At 40.0% G+C, this 25,401-nt stretch overlaps 1 protein-coding gene across 1 annotated transcript in view; it reads right to left on the bottom strand.

Annotated features, from left to right (window-relative positions):
* EIF2B3 (eukaryotic translation initiation factor 2B subunit gamma) overlaps window positions 1-25,401 on the bottom strand; it is a 103,685-nt gene that overhangs the window by 69,564 nt on the left and 8,720 nt on the right. The window contains exons 3-4 of the mRNA XM_009287299.1: window positions 12,798-12,957; window positions 6,987-7,098 (exon numbers count right to left, since the gene is read on the bottom strand). Of these exons, the coding sequence (XP_009285574.1) occupies window positions 6,987-7,098; window positions 12,798-12,957 (272 nt within the window). The remainder of the gene's footprint in view (window positions 1-6,986; window positions 7,099-12,797; window positions 12,958-25,401) is intronic.

Raw genomic sequence — 25,401 nt, forward strand, 5'->3', positions numbered from 1 at the left:
GTAATGCAGAACAGTAGAGGAACCACAAACTTTGGCTGGGCTTGGGAGCCAGGACCTCAGCCCCAAGCAGAATCAGACCTTTTAACTGAAGAGGAACAGTCACATGCCTCATTTCACCCTTACTTTGCTTTAAACTAGGCTGTTTCCTTCTCCCCCCCCACCGTATTCCACATTGGCTGATAAATTCCCCAACGGCGGGTGTTAACTAACTCCGCATTCCAGTCTGCTCTGCGTCATGGAGTTCCACATCCCGCTGATGAGGAACACATGGCGGACATGTGGTAGGGGAGAGCCTGACAGTGCTCGCACAAGCAGGGATAACTCCTCTGACCTTTGGCTTTTTTTTCCTCTGTACCATCCCAATGGCACAGTAAGGAGTCTGTGCCCCTCTGTCGCGTACTGGTCATTCTGGGATCGCTGGACACAAGCTGAAACCCTAAGATTTCAACAGGCAGCTCTACTGAATACACACTATGGCTGAAAACGTATGTTAAAAGCAAGTAATTGATCATTCTGTGTCTTGGCCCTAACTAGACCATTCAGAGGAATATTTTGATCATACAGATTACATCTGGATCAACTGAGGTAAATACATCACAAAAACAACTGGTGATGGCTGCATTTCCCATCAACTCTGTGAAATAAACTAACTCACAGAGTTGCTAAAAACTACACAGTGGCAACTGCCTTAAATTTTTAAGACATCTTTCTAAAACGAACAGACCATTTGTCATCTTTTCAAGACCCAAGCCTGGCTTAGAGTAACAATGAGAGAGATTCAACTTCAGTATTGTCCAACCTGATGACTCATGCAGAGCACTGCATTTACCAAGTCACATGGACTCAAGGGTGTCCAAGCAATACAGTCAGCTCTTCCTCCTTTGAAACCTCCGAAAAGTAAAACCAAATCACGGGCTAAGTGTTGGTCCGAGACCGCAGCAGACAGACAAATGACTAATGACGATCCGCACAACATACATTTACTGACGATTAGAAACCAAATGCTGAGCCTCATGCTCTCTGCTTTTAGTCTTATGCGTACTGAAACACTGGCAAGAATCTTGCAGTAAAATTAAACCCATTGCCAGTAAGTCTTTCTATAGCTACATTCAACAGGAGTCATTGCTAATATTCCAGATTCTAAGATTCATGACCTCTTACCTGTACAAGCTGTCAAGACACGGCATGACCTTTCTTTTATAAATAGGACCTGGATATGTTGTACATTCCTTTCAACCCCCCCACTGAATGAATAAAATAACACAGCAGCAGCAAAACACAAAATCCTGTGGAAGCAACAGTATTAAAATCAGTAATAGCAGTATGTTCATTAAAATATAAAGTCAATGTCTCATGAACTGCTTTGATAGTATGTTCACGTTTATTGTACAAGCATAACACATAAAAGCACCAAATTAAAATGTTTTCCTTATATTTGGCTACATATATTTTAGAAACAATAAATCATTTTAAAAATACTCCATTTCTGAAGTTGAAATGTACACTCATGTACACTCATGTACACTCATCCCCAACATATTTACAGAAAAAGCAGAGCAAGTTGAGCAAAGTTTAAACGCATAATAAAAATGGCAAACTTTCTGAGAAAATGAATGCCTTTTAGTTATAGCAGCTACTTTTAGTGAACTGAGAAACTTCTAAACAGGCAAGCAAGACCTCCAAGGGCATCCTGAGAACATCTACTCCCAACTCGCGGCTCAAACAACAACTCACAGGCCAATATCTTTTTCTGAAATGTTCAGCAAAATCCTCTTTTGTAAAGAAATATGATTAAAGCTACACCAACGTTTTTAAAGTGTGGTTATAGTCTGAGAAGTTAGTGTGTAAAAATCACACCCTCTCATTCAGTAGACCTAGTTCCCCTGTTTTGATTCAGAGTCAGATCTGCTTGCCTTACTGGCTAAAATAACTTTTTACAACTTTCTAAATTCCTACTAGTACTGTGAAACCAATTCAGTTCTGGGAAGGGGAACCAGCTCGTACATCTGCAAAAGGATTATTACCTAAATCAACACATACAATGTCTATTTTTGTGATGGAGGAGCCGAAAAGAGCCTGACTTATTTTCTGGATGCTAGTCAGAAAATTTTATTTTTATTTATGAAAAGAGCAGATCTGGACTAACAGGTAAGACAAGGTCTACGCATCACACTCTGAAAGTCACATTTTAGAGAAAAAAGATATATCCAACATCTTTCCATGGCATTCCTCAAAATATCACTTGAATGCAAAGGAAACTTAGTAACAAAAGTTTGCTAATAGTGAAAACTACTGATTTTTCCAACACGGGAACACCACCAAAGCTAATACATGTATATTCATCCTGTAGACAGCTGAGCACGGCAAAGAGTTTCTGCTCCCTCGTCTGCCCTGAGTTGCTCCTCAGGATTTTCCTGCCGAGTTGGGTTATTGCACCCCTCCCTTCCCTGCCAGTGGCACTGCTTGTGGGGACCACGCCCTAATGCAAAGTAAAAAGAACCAAGTTATCAAAGTCCTCCTGTTTAATCTATTAAAAGTAATGCAACTCATTTTGACACGTGGCTTATGAAGTACTCAATCATACATCCAGCTGGGGGCAAGCTGGAGGTGGTGGCCCCCTTCACCAGCACAGCTGGATCTAGAAGAGGACACCTGCCCATGATCTAGTTTAGGATGCTTTACACAGTGGAGCATCTGCCTATACCTGCGTCATTCCCAGCCTCTCTCGTGGAAGTAGATTTTAAAAGAAAAAAAAACAAAAGAACGACCATAGGAGTGGCAGAGTATTTCAGAGATGCCAATTTTCCAAGGAGGGCAGTTTCAGAGAACAGAAACACTAAGGAAGTTGCAGTGTGTTTATACATGATCCACTTATTTAAAACAAATTATCAGCAGAAAAAAAGGCAATATCCCAAGGCAACAGAAAGGAAATCAAGTGTATCAAAGCTATTCCTGAACTCCCATTACCTACCCACTTGGCAGCGCTGACTTAAAATTATACTACACCATTCATTTTTACTCTCATGATGCAAAGGGAAAAGGAAGAAAAAAACTCCCCCATCTTACCCCCCTCTTTTTATTAAAATATCTTAAAAACAGATCTGTATTGTTACTTCAAGGTTACTAATGTTAGTAGTGTATATATTTATAGATGAGGTATATCTTTCTGTCTGAAGCACATGAGGTAATAAGTAGCTGGAATTGTCATGGTGATTTATTAACATATTCTCTAGGAGAAGCCCTGCACCTGCGTCTGTGCAGACAGAACACCCACGAAGGCTGAACTCACCCTTACACAGCCCACAAGATCTTAAAAGGAAATGCTCCAAATTTAGACCTGCTCCAACAGGTGTCTTTTACTGTCTCACTTTGCATGACCATAAATATCAGAGGTGGAGCAAAAAAGCTCCCTGTCCATTGTAATTGTGCTTTGAAAACAAATACCTTTGCCCCCTCCAAAAGCAAAGGTGGCAGCTATGGAATTCTCATCATTTCCTCACTCCTTCATCCTGCCAAGACCCAAGTCAGAAAGATGTCACCAGCAAAACCAGGCTCCAGGGATGAGCACATAACTTTATTTTTTTTTCTCTTCAAAGGGCCATAAGTTGGCTCCGAAACTTCCCCAAACTGTATTTCTTTCATTCTAGTATGTCATCTTGCAGCTATTTGCCAAAGTGAATGACATGCACAGGCTGTTCATGGCTTTTTATAAGATCTCATTACCCAAACAGGGAACCATTTCCTTGAAAATGCTTTCCCCAGCAGCATTAGTCTCTCTAGGCACCACCAATAAATTTGTCTCCTGGCCCATCCTGATGCACACCAAAACGTGCCTGGATGGATGTATTTGATACTGTTTTGCGCTTGTTTACTGAAGGGAGGATGCTACCTGTGGGACTTGTCATCAGGGTGATTAACAGCATAGGGGAAGGGGGGAAAAAAAAAAAGGACAATTTTAACGGCTGAATGGAAAGCTTTGCCAGATTTGCTCTGGCAAGCAAAAGAGCAAAATTCAGACTCTTTTCTGTGGTGTAACAAGGACAGGCAATCTCAAAACCAAAATCGCTATCCACAACTCACAAAACCCCAAAACAAATCAAAACAACAAATCTGGAAAAGAAATCCTAACCAAACTGAGAAAGAGAATAACAGGTTACACATGAACTTAGAAATCCTATTAAAATGTTTCATTCTGTAACACTTCCGTTATTACAAAATGTCTGAGTCAAGAGCAAATAAATATTTAATACTCAACAGGTACTCAGGAGAATGTGTGTTTTCCCCTGTCCCTCCCCACCAGCTGCTCTTTTATGGCAGGAAAGTGAAGAGCGTGAAATCCAATGATAGGAAGAAGGCAAAGGTCAGGAAAAAGGTTTTTCTTCAAGGATTTAAATTAGCGTTCTACAGCTTTGGATGTTTTGTCAACACAACTTCCCTCCTGTGAGGCGGGGAAGCCAAAGGTCCTTTGAACCATTTCTGTATGGGATCTAGATTTTTACCAGTAACAAGATTCCTAGCTTTAACGAAAAGTTCATCTTCCCTCTTCCCATCCCTTTCACCACTCCCTCCCTGTCCCTCCTTCCCCTCCCCTCCTTAAAAAGGGAGAGAAAAAAGAAAATAGAAGAAGAAAAGGATCTTTAGAGCAAAACAAGCACTGAAGGAGTTCTAGAGTTCATGTAACAAGACCACCATAGCCCTTCAAAGGGACCATTAAAAGCAAAACAAACAAAAGCAACACTCTCAAGATGTCTATTGTATTTTACAGAGGAACGAATGAGTGTACTGGAAATTCTCCCATCTTGCCACAAAGTCTGTTATTTCATCAAAACAAAGTCCAGAGATCAAGAAACGGCCAATATGGTAGCTGAAAGTCAGTCACTTCAAGTGATCCATGAAGAAAAACAAGATTGGGCTTGCTCTTTTTTTTTCTTCCCCTCTCCTTGCTTTACTATGATGTGTTAAAAAAAAGACTTCAAAGATTGTTTTAAGCATCGCTTTTGTTTCTCACACGAGAAAGTCAGGGTTTGAGCAGGTCTAGACAACACAGTGGTTAAAACATCATTAGCTGCCAACACTTTGTCTTCCTAGAGCTCCCACAGTTGTTGCTACCCTGGAATTGCCTCATTTGAAAGTATTTGACAATTTCCATATACTATTTTGCTTCCCTCAGAGCTGCTCCAAGATGGCCCCTGTAAAACAGAGAGAGTGCATGAGCATCTACAGCAGGCAGTTTCAGATGTCAGAGGGTCAACCCAGGTGGATACTGGCTCAATGCTTCTGCCTGATGCTTGAGAGCATCTTTTTCTTAATTTTTTTTTCTTCTTTTCAATACTTAGCAGATCTCTCTGTGCTTCTAGACTATCCTATCATCTGTGGGCTTTACTTGGAGGGTTGTTAACACTTTACATTAGCTTTGAGAGCTGTGCATGTGGAAATGTAAGAAAGACAGGGAGACATACAAATTTTTATCCCATCTGTATATCACCAACACTACATTTACCAAATCCCAAACAGTTACACTCAAGAAGATCTGCTTAAGACAATGTATCTGAACAGGTGTTACTGAAGGCAAAGTTTTGCCTACAGGATAAAGCCTGATTAATTTAGCTATAGAGTAACAGGAATGAGAATCCTCTGGTTAGATGAACCTGTAAAATCAGAGGTCAACTAAGATCACACATGTTACAGCAATTTCTAAGTCGCTATATCACAGCCACCCACTAGTGCTGGGAGAAAACCATAAAGACAAGCCTATCACTAACAGTAGATAACATATTTCTCCCTAGCCCAAAATAGATCTATTAGTCTTTGTTTCCTCAGAAACACAGAATGCAACAGTGCTGAATTTCCTACAGTATGCAGATCAGCTGCTGTGTATGTACAGAAGGCTTGCCTGCAGCTTGGTCCCTGCCACATCCAAGAAAAACCCAGGAGAGAGCCAGTGGGAACACGATGGGACAGGCTCTTTCCATCACAGCAGTTAACACATGGCTCACTCTTGACCACCTTCCTTCTAGGGTAATCCTTAAACTCGGGCAGAAGAGGAGTCATCTTTCCATGGGCACAGAGCACCCCCCTTCCATCTGGTAGTGGGATGTTCAAGGTAAGATTACACCTAGCTGTGGCCTACAGCACACACCCGAGGCATTTTCACAGAAGAGATTATCTGGGTGCAGACCCCAGATGTCTGCATCCTTGACTTACAAGGTCCACGTGGATGAATTTCCCAGCTCTCAGATGGCTGCCCCACAAGTGTCTAAGCTCACAGAGGTGAAAGTCTGACTGTCAGCCTGGGACAGACTACAAAGGCTGGGTCTGAAGGAGCCAGCAGAGCTTTCCACAGAAAATGTCAGACAATGTGTGTCCGAGAAAATTAAAATCACTGTACAGAAGAGCGTAAAGAGCAACAAGCCTTTCATCTTTCATTCTTCTACTAATGGATATGGATTACACTGTGCTAAGCTAGTCTGGCATATTTAATAAATTCATCCAAGTCCCCAGTGCAGTTTAATGGTGTATATAACATAGATTCTCTAATGAATCTTTTGGGGCCTGGAAACACAGCTGAGGTTTTGTGCCTTATACGCACAAGAGAGTTGTGAAATCCTGAGAGCCTTTCTCAGATACTCTGTAAATCCATCTGGGACTCAGCCAATGAGACTAGCATTTCATTTACGGACATAGGTCTACCACTTCTGAATCTAATCTGTATCTGAACTATAGCGATACTGGCTTCATTTCAAGGAGAGTTACCTTTCCACCATTCCTTTTCTTCCCCTGGAATTTTTCACAATAAAGGTATCAGACAAGCCTATCAACTTGTTGTAATGATGTAATGAATAATAAAATACCACTCCCTGAATATTGCAAAAGCTGCTTTTCCTCTTCCCTTCTCATCCTACTTTGTCTTTAACCATCACTCCTAGTCCACAGTTATTCTCCCCCATCCCAAGTTCAGTTTCTATTACAAGGACGCATAAGCTTACTTCTGAAGGATGGATCTTTTAATGACAAGTTCTTCATCCAAGTCAGCTTCATTAGCCATGAAGAGCAATCTTTTTCCAGTGTCATCCACTCCAATGAAGTCGCGCTGCTCCACTAAAGTAGAAAATCAAACACAATCATTATATAACCCTGTCTTAATGCAGGCTGGAAAGACAAACGGGACCACCAACCACCCCCAAAATATGAAATGCTAGGTTTCAGACTAACCCAGCAAATCAATGAATTTGCAAAAGCTATCCACAATATTTATTAACTTCTTTTCAGTCAGGGTAGCTGATAAATATCATGACATTCAAAACACTGGCCCTGCAAGCTTTTTGCATCCTTTTTATGAAGATGCCAACTACAGGTCCTGACACGCAACACTCCATCTTGAGCTGTGCTTTCCTTCTCTTTTTTTTTTTTTTAATAAAAAAAAAAAAACCCTGCTACCTGATTTTACACAACAAACCCAAGGCAAGCAGAGTGTTCTTCAAAATCCAACTGCTTCTTCCTCATCATAAATCACTCCACATTAGAATTTGGTGGTCTGGAGAAGATTATGATTTCAGTTAAGACATAACTACTTTGCAACTGATCTCTCATTTCAGATAAATACTGATAGCAATAGAAAACCTAAATCACTACATAAACACACATAAAAGTATAGATTCTAAGACTCCTACCATTGATGTTTCTGGTTGGGTTAACTTGGTTTAAATATCTATTTATAAAACTGCCAACCAAGAGAATACCTAATAGTCACATGTATTATTGTGGCAATTCCCATCTCCTGCAATCAGTGACTGTGCATCAACGGTGACTTTGGTCTACTGAAATGTAAAGCATTTATTTTTGAACAGTTTTCCACAACATCTGAATACAGTGACGGCAGCTTATTCTAACTTGCATTTTGTAGTACATTCCATCACTCTGGTGGCAACGTTACACTGATCTTTACAGGAACACAGGCTGTACAAGAATGCCATGGTACAGTTCTAACAAAAACCTCTTTTCTCCCACTAAATACTATTATTTTGGGCCCAACTGGCAAATATTCAATCTCTTAAGTTCTAAATCTTTAACCACATTGGAGTATGCTCTACAAGTAGTTAATTCTCTACGATCTTTTCTCAGCCAAACTGTTTTTAACCCTATTTTCCCCAGTTCAGCCCTATCCCTTATTTTCCTTTTACCTGTTCCTTCAGAGTTACCATAGCAATAACCACTATCAAAATAACAGTCAAATCTATGCAGCTATTGAAAGTTCTCCTACTGGCAGCCTTTGATCCAAGTAATCAAGCATACCCTTTTCAAAAATGGCCCCCATCCCCTCTCAGAAATGAATCATGCAGCAAAGAAGTACAAAAATAGACCTGAACATGTAACACTATTACAAATTAAGTACAATTAGGATAAAACTCGCTTGCTGTGAAAACTCAGAAATAAGTCTTGAAAGCAGTGCCAATTCTCATGCTAGGGAGGGCGATGAAGTTTGAGAGTAGGGGCTAACCAACCATCGCCACTGCCACCTAACCGGGGTCTTCTGACAGGCTAGAAACACAACAGTGACAGATTTTCCTCCATCAAGGTACCAACATTTCTCTCAAAGTTCAGGTTGTGGCTGCCTACCTCCTGACCATTCCTACAGTAGCATATTACACTGTTATCACAAAGCTCTATGCAATAAGAAAAAGGGAAAAAGAAAACTTGATGAAAATGGGACCAGGTACATGACTGCCACCAAACCAGTTTCTCTTGCTTGTGTCATAGGTAAGAAACAGACAGCGAAACCACGTGAGAGCACTGTATTTTCTTCAGTAGCGGATGCCAGGTCAGGTTAGGTTTTTCTCTGTACACTGGCAATAATAGCATTACTTTTGTAATTTAGAAAAGACAAAAGTTATTACTAAAATCAATTACTCAGAGATACAAGAGTGCTGTTTCAAGTCACACTAGCGTTACTTAGTGAGGAAAAAATAAATGGAAGAATGAATACATAACTAGTTTATAAAATCCCTGCAAGGAAAGTATGAGAAAAATGTTAAAGCTGCAGTGATGGTAACTAAAAAATCGTTTAAAGTATAAAAATGGAATGCAGGATGTGTTTTGTCTCCTCACAATAGATAAACAGGGATTTGACACAGCTGTTGCAATTTATTAATTACCTTAGAAATTAGATCCCCATCAATTTTGAGGGCTTTAATGACCTAAAGAAATCATGACATCACAAGAGAATGGAAGTTGAGCAATTCAGTGATGAGAAGAAATAATTTTCAGTCAGATTTTCTAAAATGCTTTTTAATCAAACATAATTAATTGACATTTGGGAAAAAGACACCTTTGTTAAAGATTCAGTATCCACACCCTTTCAATTAAAGGGAGAGAATTCACACGATGCAGCCTGCAAGACCACCAAGAGGTCTTCTGGCAGACACAGGGAATACCAGTGATGACATGCCTGCTGCTTTCAAGACAAGAAAAACAAGCAGGAAAGAGTCACCATCCCCATCTTTTCTGCCTTTCTTTATACACAGAAAGGTTCAGACACTTTTTTCCACTCAATTCCTTGCAGGTCATCTTTAAGCACATGGCTCCATTCTGGGTGTCTGAATTCCTGACACACTCTGTTTATTTGGGTTACTACCATTCACTAGCACTCTGGTTTTTATTTTTGTGGGGGTTTTTTGTTTGTTTGGTTTTTAATTGCCATGCCTCTTATTGATCAATTAAAAAAGCCAATGAGATGATTATTGTCAATATATGATCCCCAAATACAAAAGCCAATGAACTTCACTCTGTAATGTGCAGCTGAGTTACGTCAAGCATTTCAGGAAACCATCCGTATGAATTTATAGCTGCTTAACACTTCAATTCATGCTAATTTAAAAACTGTTCCTTGTATCACAGTTCTTGAATGTTCAATAATATCCCGAAAGCAACAACTTTGTATCGGATTCCATGACATATGTGAAATAAGAGTCTTGTTGCTCCTTCTCAGAAAATGAATGAATTTGTAGGAACAGTGAAACAATAAATAAAGCTGCAAATGTATCTAGTGGCTCGTCAGGACTAAGGACCCATTTCCTAATACTAACACTTGAACAGTACAGTGCAAATACATAGAAACATGTATGTGTCACGATTTAGAGAAGGAGCTAATAGTGCGACATACTATGAAAAGCTGCCTGACACATTCCATGTTAATATCTTGTCTTCAGTTGGTTATAAGTTTCATCAAATTTTAACTGTTTGGGATGAAATTTCCAATGCCAGGTGCCTGCCTTAAGAGGAACATTTGGAAAACTTCAGCAAAAGCAGTTCAACTGCTTCTAAGGCTAAAGAAAAAAAAAGTGTTTAGCTTAAGCTTAAACGGTTGTGGCCCTTCCCTTGAAAAGCTCTGGTATTCTGGTTCTTCAGAGAAGCAGCATGACATTCAGTAAGCACTGCTGACCTGTGTATCAGGAGTGTACTTTTTGCCATTTGACTCCATTATAAATCTTTGAAAAACTGCAGTTTCACGTGCTCTTTTCAAGACTTCTATTTTTGCTGCAAAAATTTCTGCATATTTTATTCTCAAGAAAAGGTTGTTTCAATTCCTCAGCTCCTAGAACTGATCAAATAGCAGGTGCCATCTAAGGTCTTAAGTACCATCAGGTGGTACAAGCAAAGCACACAAGCTAGGAGGCTCCACAGCCATGCTGTGATGACTGCTCCAGGGAAAAGAGCTTGATCTGTTGTGGTTTTGCAACCTGTTTTTTACAAGGAAATAAAACTTACAAGCTCACAAGGGTGAGGGGAAAGACAAGCATGAAAACGAGGACTCTGCAAGATGGGCTGGAAGAGAGAGAAAGTAGTCCCTGAAAACTGGAAATTGGGACTGTCTGTAAAACGACACTGGACCACAGAGAAAGGAATCAGAAGAGAAGAAGAAAGGTGATTATAGGCAGATAAATGAAGCAGGTCAAGATGAGAAGTCAGAATTGGAACAGGGGATGGGACTGGTAGTGAAAGAAAAGAGTAATATATGAGAAAGAGAAGCTGGACTCTTGACAAGGATCCTTGAAGGAGGAGACTAAGCAAAGAGAACAAGAATGGAGACTGGTGGTGGCAAGAAGCCAGCATGGGAAAAGAGAGAGGGATGAGCTAGGATGATGTTGACAGCAATAGGGTGCATTCAATCAAGCAGGAATGAAATGTAGGAGGGTCCAGTGCTCCCTAAAATGTACTGATCCTCTCCAGAACCTGGAGAGGAACACGAAATTCCTCAGTCTCGGCACTCCCCTGCTTTTAGCAAATGACTAAAAAAAGTCTGGTAGGGTACATGTCTCATCCAAGGCAGTTCATAGAAAACAACTTACTAGAGCTATCCATGACAGCTCAAGTAGAGTAGCTTTGAGTGCAAGACCTTAGCATCTAGCCCCACAGAAAAACACTGTGGGTGTCAAACACTTCCACATGATGGCATTTTAGTGTTTTCAAGTTTGGTCTTTTACACATCTGAGAAATCACACACAAATTTTAACAAGTCGTGTAGGAAGAGTAATGCTACAAAGTCAAGCACACAGAGATTAAAAAACAAGCAAATTAAGAATGCATGTGCAACCTGATGTGTTTACATTTGCGAAAAGTCTTCAGATGATCTTGTTTATCCTCATAGACCTCCTCACCCCCGTCCTGCGTGCTCAGAGCTCACATACTGGGCAGCTCTATGATGTTTAACCATAGACCCATTAGTTTATAAATCCTGAGTGCCCAGCTCTGTGGCTGTAGTAGTGCTCTTGACAATGTTTTATGTGCCATTATCACTTAGATTGCCTTTTCAAAAATAGGGGGTTTAGAGCTGTTTGAGTGTCCAAGTCTTAAATGCTTTCAGCTCTACTGTCCTTATGCTTTGCTCCAGAAAAATCTTTTCATGCAGAGTCTAAGCAGCTTTCTTTTAAAAAACACATTTCCTCCACTTTCAGACACACACGTAGTCCAACTGTTGGCTTGCATTTCACTCCTCTCTCAAACAGTTTGAAGCTACGCTTTCTTATTTGTATTACTAGTGCCTCTGAGCTTTAATCATGGACCAGAACCCACTAAGCTGGCAATAATCAAGCCTCAGCAATTTAACAGATATCATTAAAAGAAAATGAGAGGTATGGTATGGGAACACCTGTATGGTATTTAGTACTTTTAGCATATAAGTAAAATGGGGATAGTAGCCCTGCCCTGCCTTACAGCAGTGTTGTGAGAATAGATACATTAAAGATTACAAGGCACTAACTAAGATATTATGGTAAGAGGGACAAGATAAGCATCTAACCAAGTCCTTGAAATCAGTGGGAGTTTTGCCTAGCAAAAGGCTCCTGGATGTGATCTCAGAAGAGTAATTCAGTACATACCATGAGAGGGGAGAATTTCTAGAAGTATTTGTTACCCATCTAACGCTGGTCCCTACAGTCAATGGTAAAATTCCCAGCTATAATCTGGCTGATGCTTAGTGCTCTTGAAAAACCTAACGGTTTTAATGTTCACATGTAACAAAAATTTAGGGTTTGATCCAAAACTCACTGAAGTCACCTGGAGCTTTTCCCTTAACTCTTGTGAGCTTTGGATCAGAGCCTGCAAGATTACACGAGTCTAATACTTAACTCTGAGCTGGAAAAAACCAAGTCACACCCCCACCAGGGAATACGAGGAAAAATAGGGTATCTGTACCTTTTTCATTTCTTTCGCTCTGGGATTGATAACTAAACATATCATACATACCAGTGGTTTCTCTATAATTTATTAACAAATAAATATATGTATTCCTATCTACATACCTGGCTTTTTTTTCCCTTTCTGTCCTGGTACCACTTCTGTGGGTTCATGAGTTTTCTTCATCAACATGGAGAGAGTAGCATCATGTGTCCGAAAGAGATCCACAACTTTATATAAATCAACATCTGTGATCAGATCGCAGCTCAACACCAAGACATCAGTCTGTCAAACAAGGGGGAAAAAAAAAATACAAACCCTTCAGAGATACAAATGGCCACATATGGATTAGCATTTGAGGACTCAACAACAAATACACCCATAACTTTTTTTCTTTTCTTTTTTTTTTTTTTATTTTAAAAAACATAGGGTCTGCCAGTCTGTCAAACAAGGGGGAAAAAAAAAAACCAAACCCTTCAGAGATACAAATGGCCACATATGGATTAGCATTTGAGGACTCAACAACAAATACACCCATAACTTTTTTTCTTTTCTTTTTTTTTTTTTTAATTTAAAAAACACAGGGTCTGCCATATTCTGCCAAAAGTAGTTACTGGTTTTTACTAGTTCACTCTTCTTGAGTCCAGCTGTTACTGAATTAGTTATTTGGTTAATGCTTATCCAGCTCTGGACCATGAAGAATATGTGACCATCTAAACTGCCATCATCTGCTCCCAAGGGAAGGAACCAGGACACAGAAGCCATGGCTTTCAAGACTGCCATGAATTTTTGTAGTATTTACAACAGCTACTTTTAGTTACATAATGATGTAGAAAAGAAATCTTTCTGAAGAAATCTTTTTTAGCTGACTTTGCATCTGGCTACAAACCACTGGAAAAGATATTTAAACTATGTTATTTTATTGGGGGAAAAAAAAAGCAAAGACTATCTAGGATGTGATTTACTCGGTAATTGCACTGCGATGGTGGGCTCAGTTTAGAAATACATTTCCTAAAACCAGCAATACCCCATATAAAAAAAAATATGAGGAAGTTAGGTCCTATTTAATAACAGGCTTGTATTTAATTTTGATCCCAAAGGATTCCGAAGTGCCTTACAAAATATTTAAGAGAACTGCTGCATGTATCACAGAAACATTGTCACATAATGAGATATAGCAGCTTCATTAACCGTGCACACTATCAATATACTCTGGCTAAAAACTCTTACTTCGAAACAATTTTCTGTATTTCACATGGGTTGTGGAATATACTGCCAAAAATCTACTAGTTCACAATTATCTTCATTTAAACTAATCCTAACATAATATTTGTGCAGCATGGCCTACAGAAAAGTAGCAAGTTTCCACTTTATTTTTTGTTAATGATCAACCTTCTAAACGTGTCTCAGGAAGATAATGTTTCTTTCTTGACATTTACCATTTTCACTTTCTGTGCTACCATTTACTATGGTAAGCCTCCCTGCAGAGCGTGGCATGGCTTCCTAGTTTTGTCTTTTTAAAAGACATTATTTAGTAATAAGGGCACCAGAAAATACTTGGTAAAATCTGAGTCAATTAACTCATGGAGGATCAGTAATTCTATTTTTACTTTTGAAAACTATCTTGGTTCAAAGCAAACTAGTTCAGCATTGACCTTTTATTACAGAAAGGTTCATTATAGAAAGATTTGCTTTGCGGACTTTACCTAATACTAGGAGATTCCACATTGTAGGCGAGACTAACTGAGGTCTGGTATTTATGTTATTTGACAGGTTCTCCTCCAAACGCTAGGCGGTTTCATGTGTTTACCAATAAGTCATTGGAATTCATCATGTCACAAACTGTTAGAGCTGCTGATTTGGCACGCTGTGCAAAAGGTCAAGCTCTTCAATTTTCATTTGATTTCTCCCCACTTTACTGCGAAACACCTGGCTGCTTTACAGGAAGGAACAATGTGCAGGTTGAGAATTTTACACATTCAAAACCTGACTTGCATCTCCCCTTTTAACATATTTTAAAAATGTGTATTTTATATTACAGTTTTGCCCAGGAGAAGTGCTTTAATTATCACTTCTCTAAAACAAACAACATGCATACATTGGAAAAAAACCCCAAAACAACCCAAACCACTAAATCAAGCTGCCTAGCACTCCGGAGCAGCCCTGCTCCAACATTCCAGTGTGTACAAAGAAGTAAGAAAAAAATTCAACTTGGTATGGAAGTAAATCTCCCACTTCGTAACTGTAAATACTGAAGAAACAAACATTAAAACTTGGAAAATCCTGCAAAATTTTCAGATATTCAATTTTTACAAGAGCACAAATGAGTTACAGTATTTGCAGAAAAGGCCAAAAGGTATCCAAGGCCCATATAAATAGACCTGTACTTTTCAAACTCAGTTTGTAGAAGGAAGAGATCGCTGGCTTCAAATCTAAATGCATTCACTCCGGAGGTAAAAATAAGAAATAATAATAAAAAGAGACAGACACACCAATGGACTTATCCTAAGAAACAAGTATCTGGACTTTTAAAACAAACCTTGTAATTATTTCACATTTTACTAAATGCTTTAATCTGTCACTATAGCAAAAACCCAACAAGCATTTCATAGTTGTGAACAGGCTCCTGGGTTTTTTCTCCTCACTATAGGACAAGCTTTTTGCAAAAATTAAATGCAAGACCCCTGAGGAGCATACGGGAACATAACCACCAAATGTCTGGTTGCCATCTGTTCTACCCATTTACTCTCCCAATATGTAAATAAACGTCAGTGAGCATAGGGACCAGTGAAACACACAGTTGCTCTGTAAAGCCCACATTTCTCCCTCTCCTCCTGATGAGCAGAGCAGTGGCCTCAGAAGCACGCTGAGAATACACCATGAAAGGCTCTTTTGGGACTTGACAGCCTCCCCTTTGAAACATCACCCCCCTCATAAATAAAGCCCTCACTGTCTAATGGATGCACTTTTTTCCCAGTGTACAACTCCTGAACGAATAAACTAATGGCTGAATGAAAAAATAAACTATCCTAGAACCCTAGCAGAAGTGTGTGTTTTTCTTTACGTTTTTAGGGTGGGTGTAGAAGAAAGAAAATAAATGGTAGAACTTGTGGGTTTTTTACATATATACATGCCAAATAAATACAGTGCACCTTTCCCAATGAGCCACTGATACAAAGAAGTACGTACTTACTACATGCACTCATGTGCTAACAAGGGGTATGTGAACATACTTGACTTCATGAATTATGCAAACACCTAAGTACACACACACATACATCTCTTAATGAAATACATGTAACAATGATTACATCAACCCCAAACTATTATACAAACACACGATAAGAATCAACATGAACTGATTAAAAAAACCCAGCAAGCACACACCTCAAGCAGAACCACTGCAAAGGAAGAAAAATGCATGCACAAATGCACTCTCAACACCCATTACAACCACCGGAAAGACAAGGCAAGGGTCTTAACTCAAGGAGGACCGTCTAACGGATGGGGCATGAAACAAATGCTTGGAATTTCTGGCATTATCCTGCTCTGCCAAACTTGATATGCGCCATTTTGTTTACTATTATGACACAGAGGAGCCCTCGTCGCAGATCAGGGCTCTACCACAGAAGCTGCTGTACAGACCAGACATCAAGCATAATAAAAGAGAACAGCAAATGACTTTGGGTTGGGGAATGCAAGGAAACACGGCAGTGCTACTCAGGTACCAGGATAGCAGCCCTAGCTTGCTGATAGCACAGCTCATGTTTTTTATGAGCATCACGAGCCACAGAAAAGACAAGAAGAACATGACACTCCTTGGAAGAGTCACTTGGGCCTCAGTAAACCCATTTAACCTCAGATTTGCAATTTACACACTCAAGTTCAGAATTTAGACTCGGCTGCTGATCAGTGGAGAAAAACAAGGTCCTGCAGAGATCATCCCACCTATGATCCGAGTTTCAAGGAGTTGTTTCTCTGTCCCTGCTGACCATGGATGGAGCCCTAGGCTTCCAGTCTAGCCATCGCTGAACACAGACTGTTCAGTCAAGTCACATATGGAAACACAGCACTTAAGGCCTCCAAATCTCCGCTCTCCCTTTCTAACACTGGCTAACAGCATTTCATCATCACATGTTTCCAACCTGTGAGATGCTCAGATATTATGAGATAACTTACATACTCAATCTGGATAAATACAACACTGTAACATAAAACATCAAGAGATTTATACAAAATGGAGAAAAAAAACAATAAAGAAAAAAAACTGAAAACCAACATGTCAACAATTATATTAAACCCAGCACAATATGGAAAATCTACACAAAAACAAGACCAAAAAGCAGAATGTTTCAAGAACTCAGTTCAAGACAACCGATTTAAAAATAGAAAACATGTTTTCAATAGAACTAATTCATACCACAGATCAAAAGATGGATGCAATTATATGGTGTAATATACCAGCATAAATAAAAAGCCTTGGACTTTCTCACACCCTGCATACAAAGGCAACGCTAAAAACTCTTTTATATTCAGCAATAATTGCTGGATCCCTTCTGTTCAAACAGGAGATATCAAGGTTACCACAGATAGCTGGCAGCAAATAATGAATTTTTAGTGGTATTCACTATGCTTTTTCTATCAAGTATAGACAAGGGCAGGACCTCATAGCCCAAACTGCTGAGGGCCTCAAAAACTGCAGACTAGAAAATGAGAAAACATGTGTTGCAAGGAAATCTCTAATTTGAACAAAATCAGCCTCAAGAGAAAGAGGAAAACAAACGTCAGATTGCATTATAAACAGAAAAGCAGCAAGATATCCATGAGCAGTAGAACCAGCTCCTAACAGAACTGAAGACAGACACAACATTGACATTAAATGCAAAAAGTTTCCAACTGCACAGTATTACAGCTGAGACTTTGACACGTAAAGAAAAAAAATCAAGAGATCAGATAGACTCTGTTCCTACACTCAGCCTAAGTTAACACATGCACAAACAGAGAACTTTGCATCACTTCCTGCAGTGTCACCATACAACAGGGGAGAGAGGAACAAGTTATAATTACTGCTGGAATTAAGACTGAGAGTTTTATACACAATAGCCTGGAACTTCACCCACATGTTGCATTAACAGTGGGGTTTGTGTGTAATTCTTTTATTATTCTAAAGAGTGGAAAGGGAAAGAACAGTTTGGCTGTGGGCAAGCGTTTTGATTGCTTGTTAGCATGCTCCAGGCAAAGCCAAAGATACCTCCTAGCAATTGCATTACTCACCACTCTTCAGATCAGAAACTTACATCCAAGGCTTTACAGAATCCCTTTTAATCTCAGTCTCCATTAAGAGTCCTCCAATTTCCACACCTGTGACCTCTTTGAAGCTCTATGGCTGTTGCTGTAACTGGAGCAGGGAACCTCATTTATTTTTTGATGTCTGTAGGATCTTGTTAGCTACCAACTGAAATGGCTGCCTTTGGCTGGGAATTCCCACTCTGCTTTTGTAATGTCCTTGATAGCAAGATTCAGAAGAAAATCATGATTTAGTACTTTGTTAGCAGACACGAAGCATTTACCTACTGTGCACACACCCTGCAGCACCAAATTTGCTGTAGACCAGCACCTTCGTAACTCTAAGGATAGAGGGCAGTGGAGGCACAGGATGTCCCTCCATCTGAAATCCAGCAGTAACCTCTCCTCATTAAAAGATGGAAGAAACTTTTTTTTTTTTTGAAAGACAGTGTGTAATGTGAAAGAGGCTTGCTTCTTTTTAAAAAAAAAAAAAAAAGAAAAACAGAAAAGTCTAATGCAGGAGCCAAGGGAGTCTCTTCTAATTTCTTGGATGGCCCTGAATTCATCAGGTGAGGATATCTTAAGGCAATGTGAATGCCTTCACATACGTAACCTGTCAGCATCACTGTTTATCTTCTCAAAGAAAGCTGGAAGAAAGATGCCAGAAGCTGGGGAGGAGACTTAACCCCGGTCCCATCATATGGCTCATCCTATGTGTTGTATCAGATGGGATCATACAATGAAAACACCATTTTAGGTTATCTTTGTATCTCAAGAGCTACCATCCAAAATCAATATTTTTTAATTTACATACATATAAGCTAGGAACAGGAAAGATATTCAAGCCCGGAAGGCATCCTGTCTCCTCCCAGGAGGAAGTCTCATTACCTATTGCTCAAACTGACACATGGGGTGGAAAAGGGTAATTTACAGTTATCAGCAACCAAAAGCAGAAGTTTAGAGATGAACACAAGTTCATAAGCTTATTAAGAATGTTTTCAAAGCAGGACTTTGATATTATGACACTGAACAGTAAACCTTCTGGTCTGGAACAAAAGCTTTGCAATCCACATTCTCCTCTGGTTCTGTCTAATGCAATTTTGTCCTACTCACACGGTACTCCAAAAATCACTTTCCCAGCTTCCTCCTCCAACCACATCACCCTTCTTCACTGGTTCCATTTTCTGTCACATCAAGCACAAGTTGTTTACCCTCCTTTTAATAGCCTATCCCTTCCACTCGCCATTCACTTACCAAGTCTACTTCTGCCTTACATCAATAAAGGATGCCAGCTCTATTACCGACTTGTATCTTCTAAAGGATGTGGGTTTAGGCTCTGCTGGTTTTTTTTCGGTTTTGTTTTGTTTTTTTAAAAAAAGAAATCTGCTACCCTTACACTTACAGAAAACTGACAGTTGTCAGGCTATCAGTATGCTGGGACACTGGACTGATACACTGACACATATTATCCTGCCTTGCTAGGCTCTCTCATTTGTCTGAGGTCAGGCGTCATCTCCTGGGTTTATGTCCAGATCCTAAGCATGCCACAGAGGAGACTGTTTTTCCCCCACCTAAAGGCATCCAGAAAGCATGCACCGTCACTCGTGAGAACCATGCGTGCTAAAGCTCAGGGGAGCACCCCATAACCCGGGCCCTGAATTCACCAGTTCACAGGTGGTGAGCCTGGCAAGCTGAATTGTCCTCTGGCTCAACGCACTGCACGAACAGATTCCTTCTTCACAGGCAGGAGAACTCCAGAAACAAATGGCACTCTCCTCGTCACTCCTATTCCTGGAAGGCAGGTTTCCAGGACTATCTGGACGGCAGCACTACCAGACCTGCTGCGCAGCTGATCTTGGACTCTGCCTCACACGAACAGAAAGGAGAACGCCGCAGTCGGGCTCCAATCTCAACAGCAGCGGCGCAGCAGGCTTGCTGCCAAAGCCCAGAGCTCAAGCCCAGGCTTAACACTTAATGTAAGCAGAGCCTTAGGCAGTCAGGTGCTGTAGTCATACAAACAATAATAACAAAAAGTAGTCCTAATGGAACTCAACCAGCTCAACTTATTGAAGAGAAAGAAGGCCTTTGCCCACAGCCCACAATTACCTAAACAGCAGAAGATCTCTCAGCAACACAACAAAAAGCAGACATGACTGGATTCAGTGGCCAGAAATCAGTGTTCAACATAGAAATAAAAGGCAAAGTGTTTTAAGAGGGAGAATAAATATGATCTGGAATAAAATACCAAAGGATATAATAGACTCTTCATCTACTAGAATATATGAATAAAGACTTGCTATCTTTCAGAAACACATTCACTAAGTCATCCATAAGTTTTGGGGCTAACAGCCTTAATTACTGTGTGCAAATTCCCTTACAGCCTAGAGGATCATAATGGTTCCCTGCAGTCTCAAACCAGACTATAAATGAAAACCAAGACATATACGGCATGTGTCCTCAGGAATTATTCTGCCATCCCACAGCTAGTATCAGTATGATCTTAAAAAAAAAAAAAAAAAAAAAAGGTGTGCAACTCTTTCCAAGGTCAAAGCAAGTCATTACACAAACCCGTTTCAACTCTGCTCCAACAGAAACCCCAAACGCTAACCTGCTCCACAAAGCACAGACTCAACAGAACCAGCCACTGTGAAACACAGCTCAATGGCATTGCCACTTTATACTAGCCTGCACTGAACTGAGTGTCCACACACGTGAAACCTGATTAGCTTTGTTCAAGTGGTTTTTTCCTGTAAAAACAAATCATGCTATGTTACATAAAAGTACTGTTTTGAACCGTAGATTCCTATACTATCACCCATGCAATACTATTTTCTCCTCTAGCACCTCTCCAATTTTTCCAGTGATATTTGGTCTGCAGCAACTGGTGTTGTAAGAAACACGTTATCAAAACTTCAAGACCTCCACTGCTTTTTCCAGCACTATTAGTCTACATCCAGAATTGTCACCATCTTCCCAAAGTAACTAACAGAATTTATACTACAGAAGAATGCCTAAAGTTGCTTCAAGAAAATCCGAATACACCATTGTTTTTCCCTTTTCAGCATAGAACATAGGAAGAAGAAAAACTACATAACCTACGTGGATTTCCCAGTTAACATAACATGACAAAAATGTAAAATTAATTTCAGCATCCTACAAGTCTGCTGATCTTCACCATGGCTTTCAACAGTGCTGAGCAAAGTGACAGCCCCTGGGATAGCCTGTGCTGTTCACAGCACCACCTTCCTATAATCAATGTTACACTACTGTACCAGGCTGCAAAAACAGACACGGGGAAAAACCCTCTCTAGCACAGCAACTCCATGGGTTGACGTTTAGCATCTAGTCCCTCCCACATTCCCCAATAACTGGAACTATGTACTTAGGTTAACACACACAATTATGTTTGGTCTAAACAATTCCATTTTCTCTTTCAAGGGACGAATACTCACTGAAGAATGTCACCTGCAACAGGGTAGCCGTGATAGCTGTACAGCCCACAATTGCCATGAAAAGCCCCAAGCTCCTATGAGGGAAGGGCTGTTAAGATCCAAGCATGGGGAAAATACACAAGTAGAAATCATGCAGGCTAGAAACAAAGTAAAAACGCTGCAGACAGCAAGGAAGGAATGTTATTCCAGAAAAATGCACAAATAGCCTGTGAATGCCTCCTTCCAAATATCACCCTACCTGAAGCCAGGGATGCCTTGAGTCTCATGGGGAAAGGCCAAGGACGTTGGAAGTTACAAGCAAAAATTATTAAAACATCAGAACAGATGGTGAGTTAACATTCAAAACAAGGACATAACTGAGGAACACCAAACTGAGCCCTACACAGCTCCTCCTGCTCTGTGCAGTCCAGGGTGGCAGAGATACCAGTGATGCCTTCACGCCGCCCTTCATGTCCTCCAGGTATGGGTGACAGTTATGTCTTCAAGGCTCATACATGGCACAAGGCTTTGCCCTCTCCACTGACAGCACCAAGGAAAAGTGGCAGCTGGAGGACACTTAACTTTTTTCCATGACACTCTTAAAATCTTACTGTCTCTTTGGAAATAAAATAAGATGCACAAATTCGTTTCACACAGACTTTTAATTTCTTTGAACATTCACCACAGAATGACTGTTGAAAACTATAAACTTGAGTTTGACTTATCAATGTAAAAGGCTTCCAGTGCCTGATAAAATGAGCTGATAATAAAGGACGTTTAAGTCTTCTTTGCCTTCATGTGTCCATGAAAGCGTTGTTAAAGCCAATAAGTGCAAAATGTTTTTGAGATTACCTTTACTGAAGCTGTAATTTTCCCCTCAACACATAGCAGAGGAAGTTATTTACACAAGACAACTGTATATACTTTAAGTAGGGAAAATGAAGGATGATTTACAAAAACGAACACTAACTTCTATTTACTCCCCAAAAAAGAAAACTAGTAGTAGCTCATAAAAACAGGAAAAGATTTTTACCAGGACACTTTTAAACAAATTATTTCAGCTATATACATGTGCAAAGAGCTTACTATGGCTGCAACTAGAATAGGTTGAATTTGTGTAATTCATCAGAAACCACACAGGGCCTAAATGAAAACATATACTGTAATGCAGGAGAAATGCTGACAATTAACTTCTACATGGAAACAAGAGGTATTGGTTAACATAATGAGCACAGGCCTCAGTTGCCAGGAGCATGAAAAGGATAAGGACACGCAGTGGGAGATGCAACAATTAAAACCTACAGGCATCTTAGGTCTGTCAATGACTCTTCTTGCAAAACACCTAAGGTTTTGCCTGTGTGCATAATGGAACGCATCCTCTTTAGCCGATAACGTGCAGAATAGCAAATGCCCTAATAACCACTCTTGATCCTAACCTTCAGAGCTAATTGCCTCATTCAAACTTCTGGTGTTTTAGCCCTGACCCATAGTAAACCCTGGCAGCAAAAGAATTAATTTAATTAGCTACATTCTTCTGAAGCTGAGTAACTTTTTAAAAAAACCAAAACCAACAACAACAACCAACAACTCTTGAATTCTCTAACTCTTACCCTGCCAGGAAAAATAAAGATCAGAGTAAAGTCCCAAACACATTCATCAAGCACACAGTCAGGCAGCGTTGTATCATTCCCCCCAGCAACATCGCCAGCCTGAGCACCTGCCAGTATAGCTGCTTTCTACTAAGACAATCAGCTGTGCTTTGGGAATGGGACTTGGGCATGCAATCTGTAATAAATTTTGCCTAGTACCTCAGTGGTGGCAGCTTTCAATGAGAGGTAGAGAGAAGGAAACAAGATGCTACATACCCTGTGAGTCGTCATCTGATACATCTGCTTTTCCCACACAGCACTAACAACATTGTGAAAGACAGAATCAGAAAAACTGGCAAGACAGCAACTTTTATTTGCATTTTAAACACTCAAGTAAACAGTATTTTCTGTCAGGTCTGCTGGAAAAAAATGATGAAATTCTTACTATTTCAAAATAGATGAACAGAATATTTAGTTAAGTCTTGCTCATATATAGAGAGAGACCAACCTTGTCTCTTACAAATGAATTTCATTTGGTTTTTTTATTTCCACTGACAGTACAAAAAATACATAACTATATATTATGGGGACTGAAGTTTTTCTTTCCATGCTCACCAAACTCTGCTCAGCTGTACCAAAAGGATTCAGATTCCGCCTTCCAGCCGTTACAGCAAGCTTACTTACATCATGTGTTTGGAAAGGAGATTTTTCAACAGAGGAAGCGAAGCGCTTAGCCATGCCGTCCAAGACTCCACGGATCAGTGACCCTCAGCAGCATACAGACCACCACCGTGACATCACACTTTCCACAACATGGCTCCCAAAGATGCACATACCAAGAGAATCTGGAGTTTCAGTCTTTGTTTATTTGTTCAAAGAAAGTTGGTTTTTCTTCTTCTTTTTGGTAGCTTTTTAGGGTTTGCTTTGCTTTGCTTTTTAAGAGCTGTATTACTTTCAAATCTTACTTTTTGAAACTGAGAAAGCCAGGTGGACCACCTGAGACAAAACATTTCGCATGCAAGCGCTCACCAGTGATAGCAGCAGAAGACATGCTGATTAATTCACACCATATTAGTCAGGGCTTCCATTAACACAACTAAGGGCTCATCAAGGAAGGAAAATGTGAAATTGTTCCATTGCTGTTACTCTGCTGGAACGCCACATTTTAATCACTGGCTGGAGTATAGTTGAGTGACACAAGGGAGAGAAATGCTTAACAGAAGATGAAAATAATATAGACTCAGTGAAGACAAATGCTTGATCCAGGCACACCCAATCCACCTCCTGCTTCAGCCTGAAACACAGATTCATGATTTAACCAGGTTTCTCAACCTGCTGCCTGGAGAGGCCCCAGCCTGGGAGGTGGCGCCAGACAGCAGCTGCTGTGGGTCTGGTAAAATTTGGCACAAGAAACAAAATGGTCAAATATTACAGACGCCTAAATTTCAGAGGAACTCATTTGTAAACTACAGTGACACCCCCCCCCCCCCCCCATCAACAACCCACAAAAAGGTCTGCAGCAGTTTGATGAATGGTACAAGCAGAAGGTCACAGAAACACAGTTCTCAAAGACGTTTCCTGAGTCAGAGTTTAGCCTCCTGCCATTCCAGGTATCACATTACTTAGTTTATTTTTAAAAACACCAAACCAACCAACCAAAAAAAACACAACAAAAAAATCAGCTTCTCACTCCAGTATAAAGTTAGGGGATTTTTGTCTTAATTACTCCTTTTGGAAGACTGTTTCACAATCCTATTCTGCTGATTAAAACCTTTCTGTAATTTTCAGCCTATGTTTTCTCATAGCAAATTGAAACCCAATTATATTCCACTCTGAATATCTTATCTCCTTTTGTAGTGTTTGTTCCACATTTGGTGCATTTTAGTTCCACGCCTGTGCAGTATTCCAGGCAAAAATCTTCCTATTGCCTTAAGCAACAGTATTAATTTCTCATCTCTATAAAAAAGAAATACTTTACCTGATACATTCTAGTCTTGCGTCTACCTTTCCTTCCTCCATCAGAGTGGCTGCTCACCATCACCCTATTTCAACTACTACATTCTGAGACGTTGCAATTTACTCTTGGGCTCCTAGTTCTTATTACAATTTCTCGTTACTAATCCCCAAAATTATGAGTTCTGTGTTACCAACCGAAGTCTTGACACTATTACTGTGCTATAACATGCCAGGTCATGGCACATGTATTTTGCATACTGGTCCTGTGACTCATCCAAAGGAGGTCTAATAAGCTGCAAAAGAAGGCCTTTAAGAATGGTAGTAGAAGTCAAATAAATGAAGACATAAACCTGGACTGAAGAAGTCACAGAGCAACATATTGGAGGGAATGATGCCACTAAAAAGCCCCAATAGACATACCAGAAGACTTTACATTATGACTGCTATAGAGGAAAAGCCTCCCTAAG

This window comes from Aptenodytes forsteri, unplaced genomic scaffold (assembly GCF_000699145.1).
Source record: "Aptenodytes forsteri isolate BGI_AS27 unplaced genomic scaffold, ASM69914v1 Scaffold119, whole genome shotgun sequence".
Lineage (NCBI taxonomy): Eukaryota > Metazoa > Chordata > Aves > Sphenisciformes > Spheniscidae > Aptenodytes > Aptenodytes forsteri.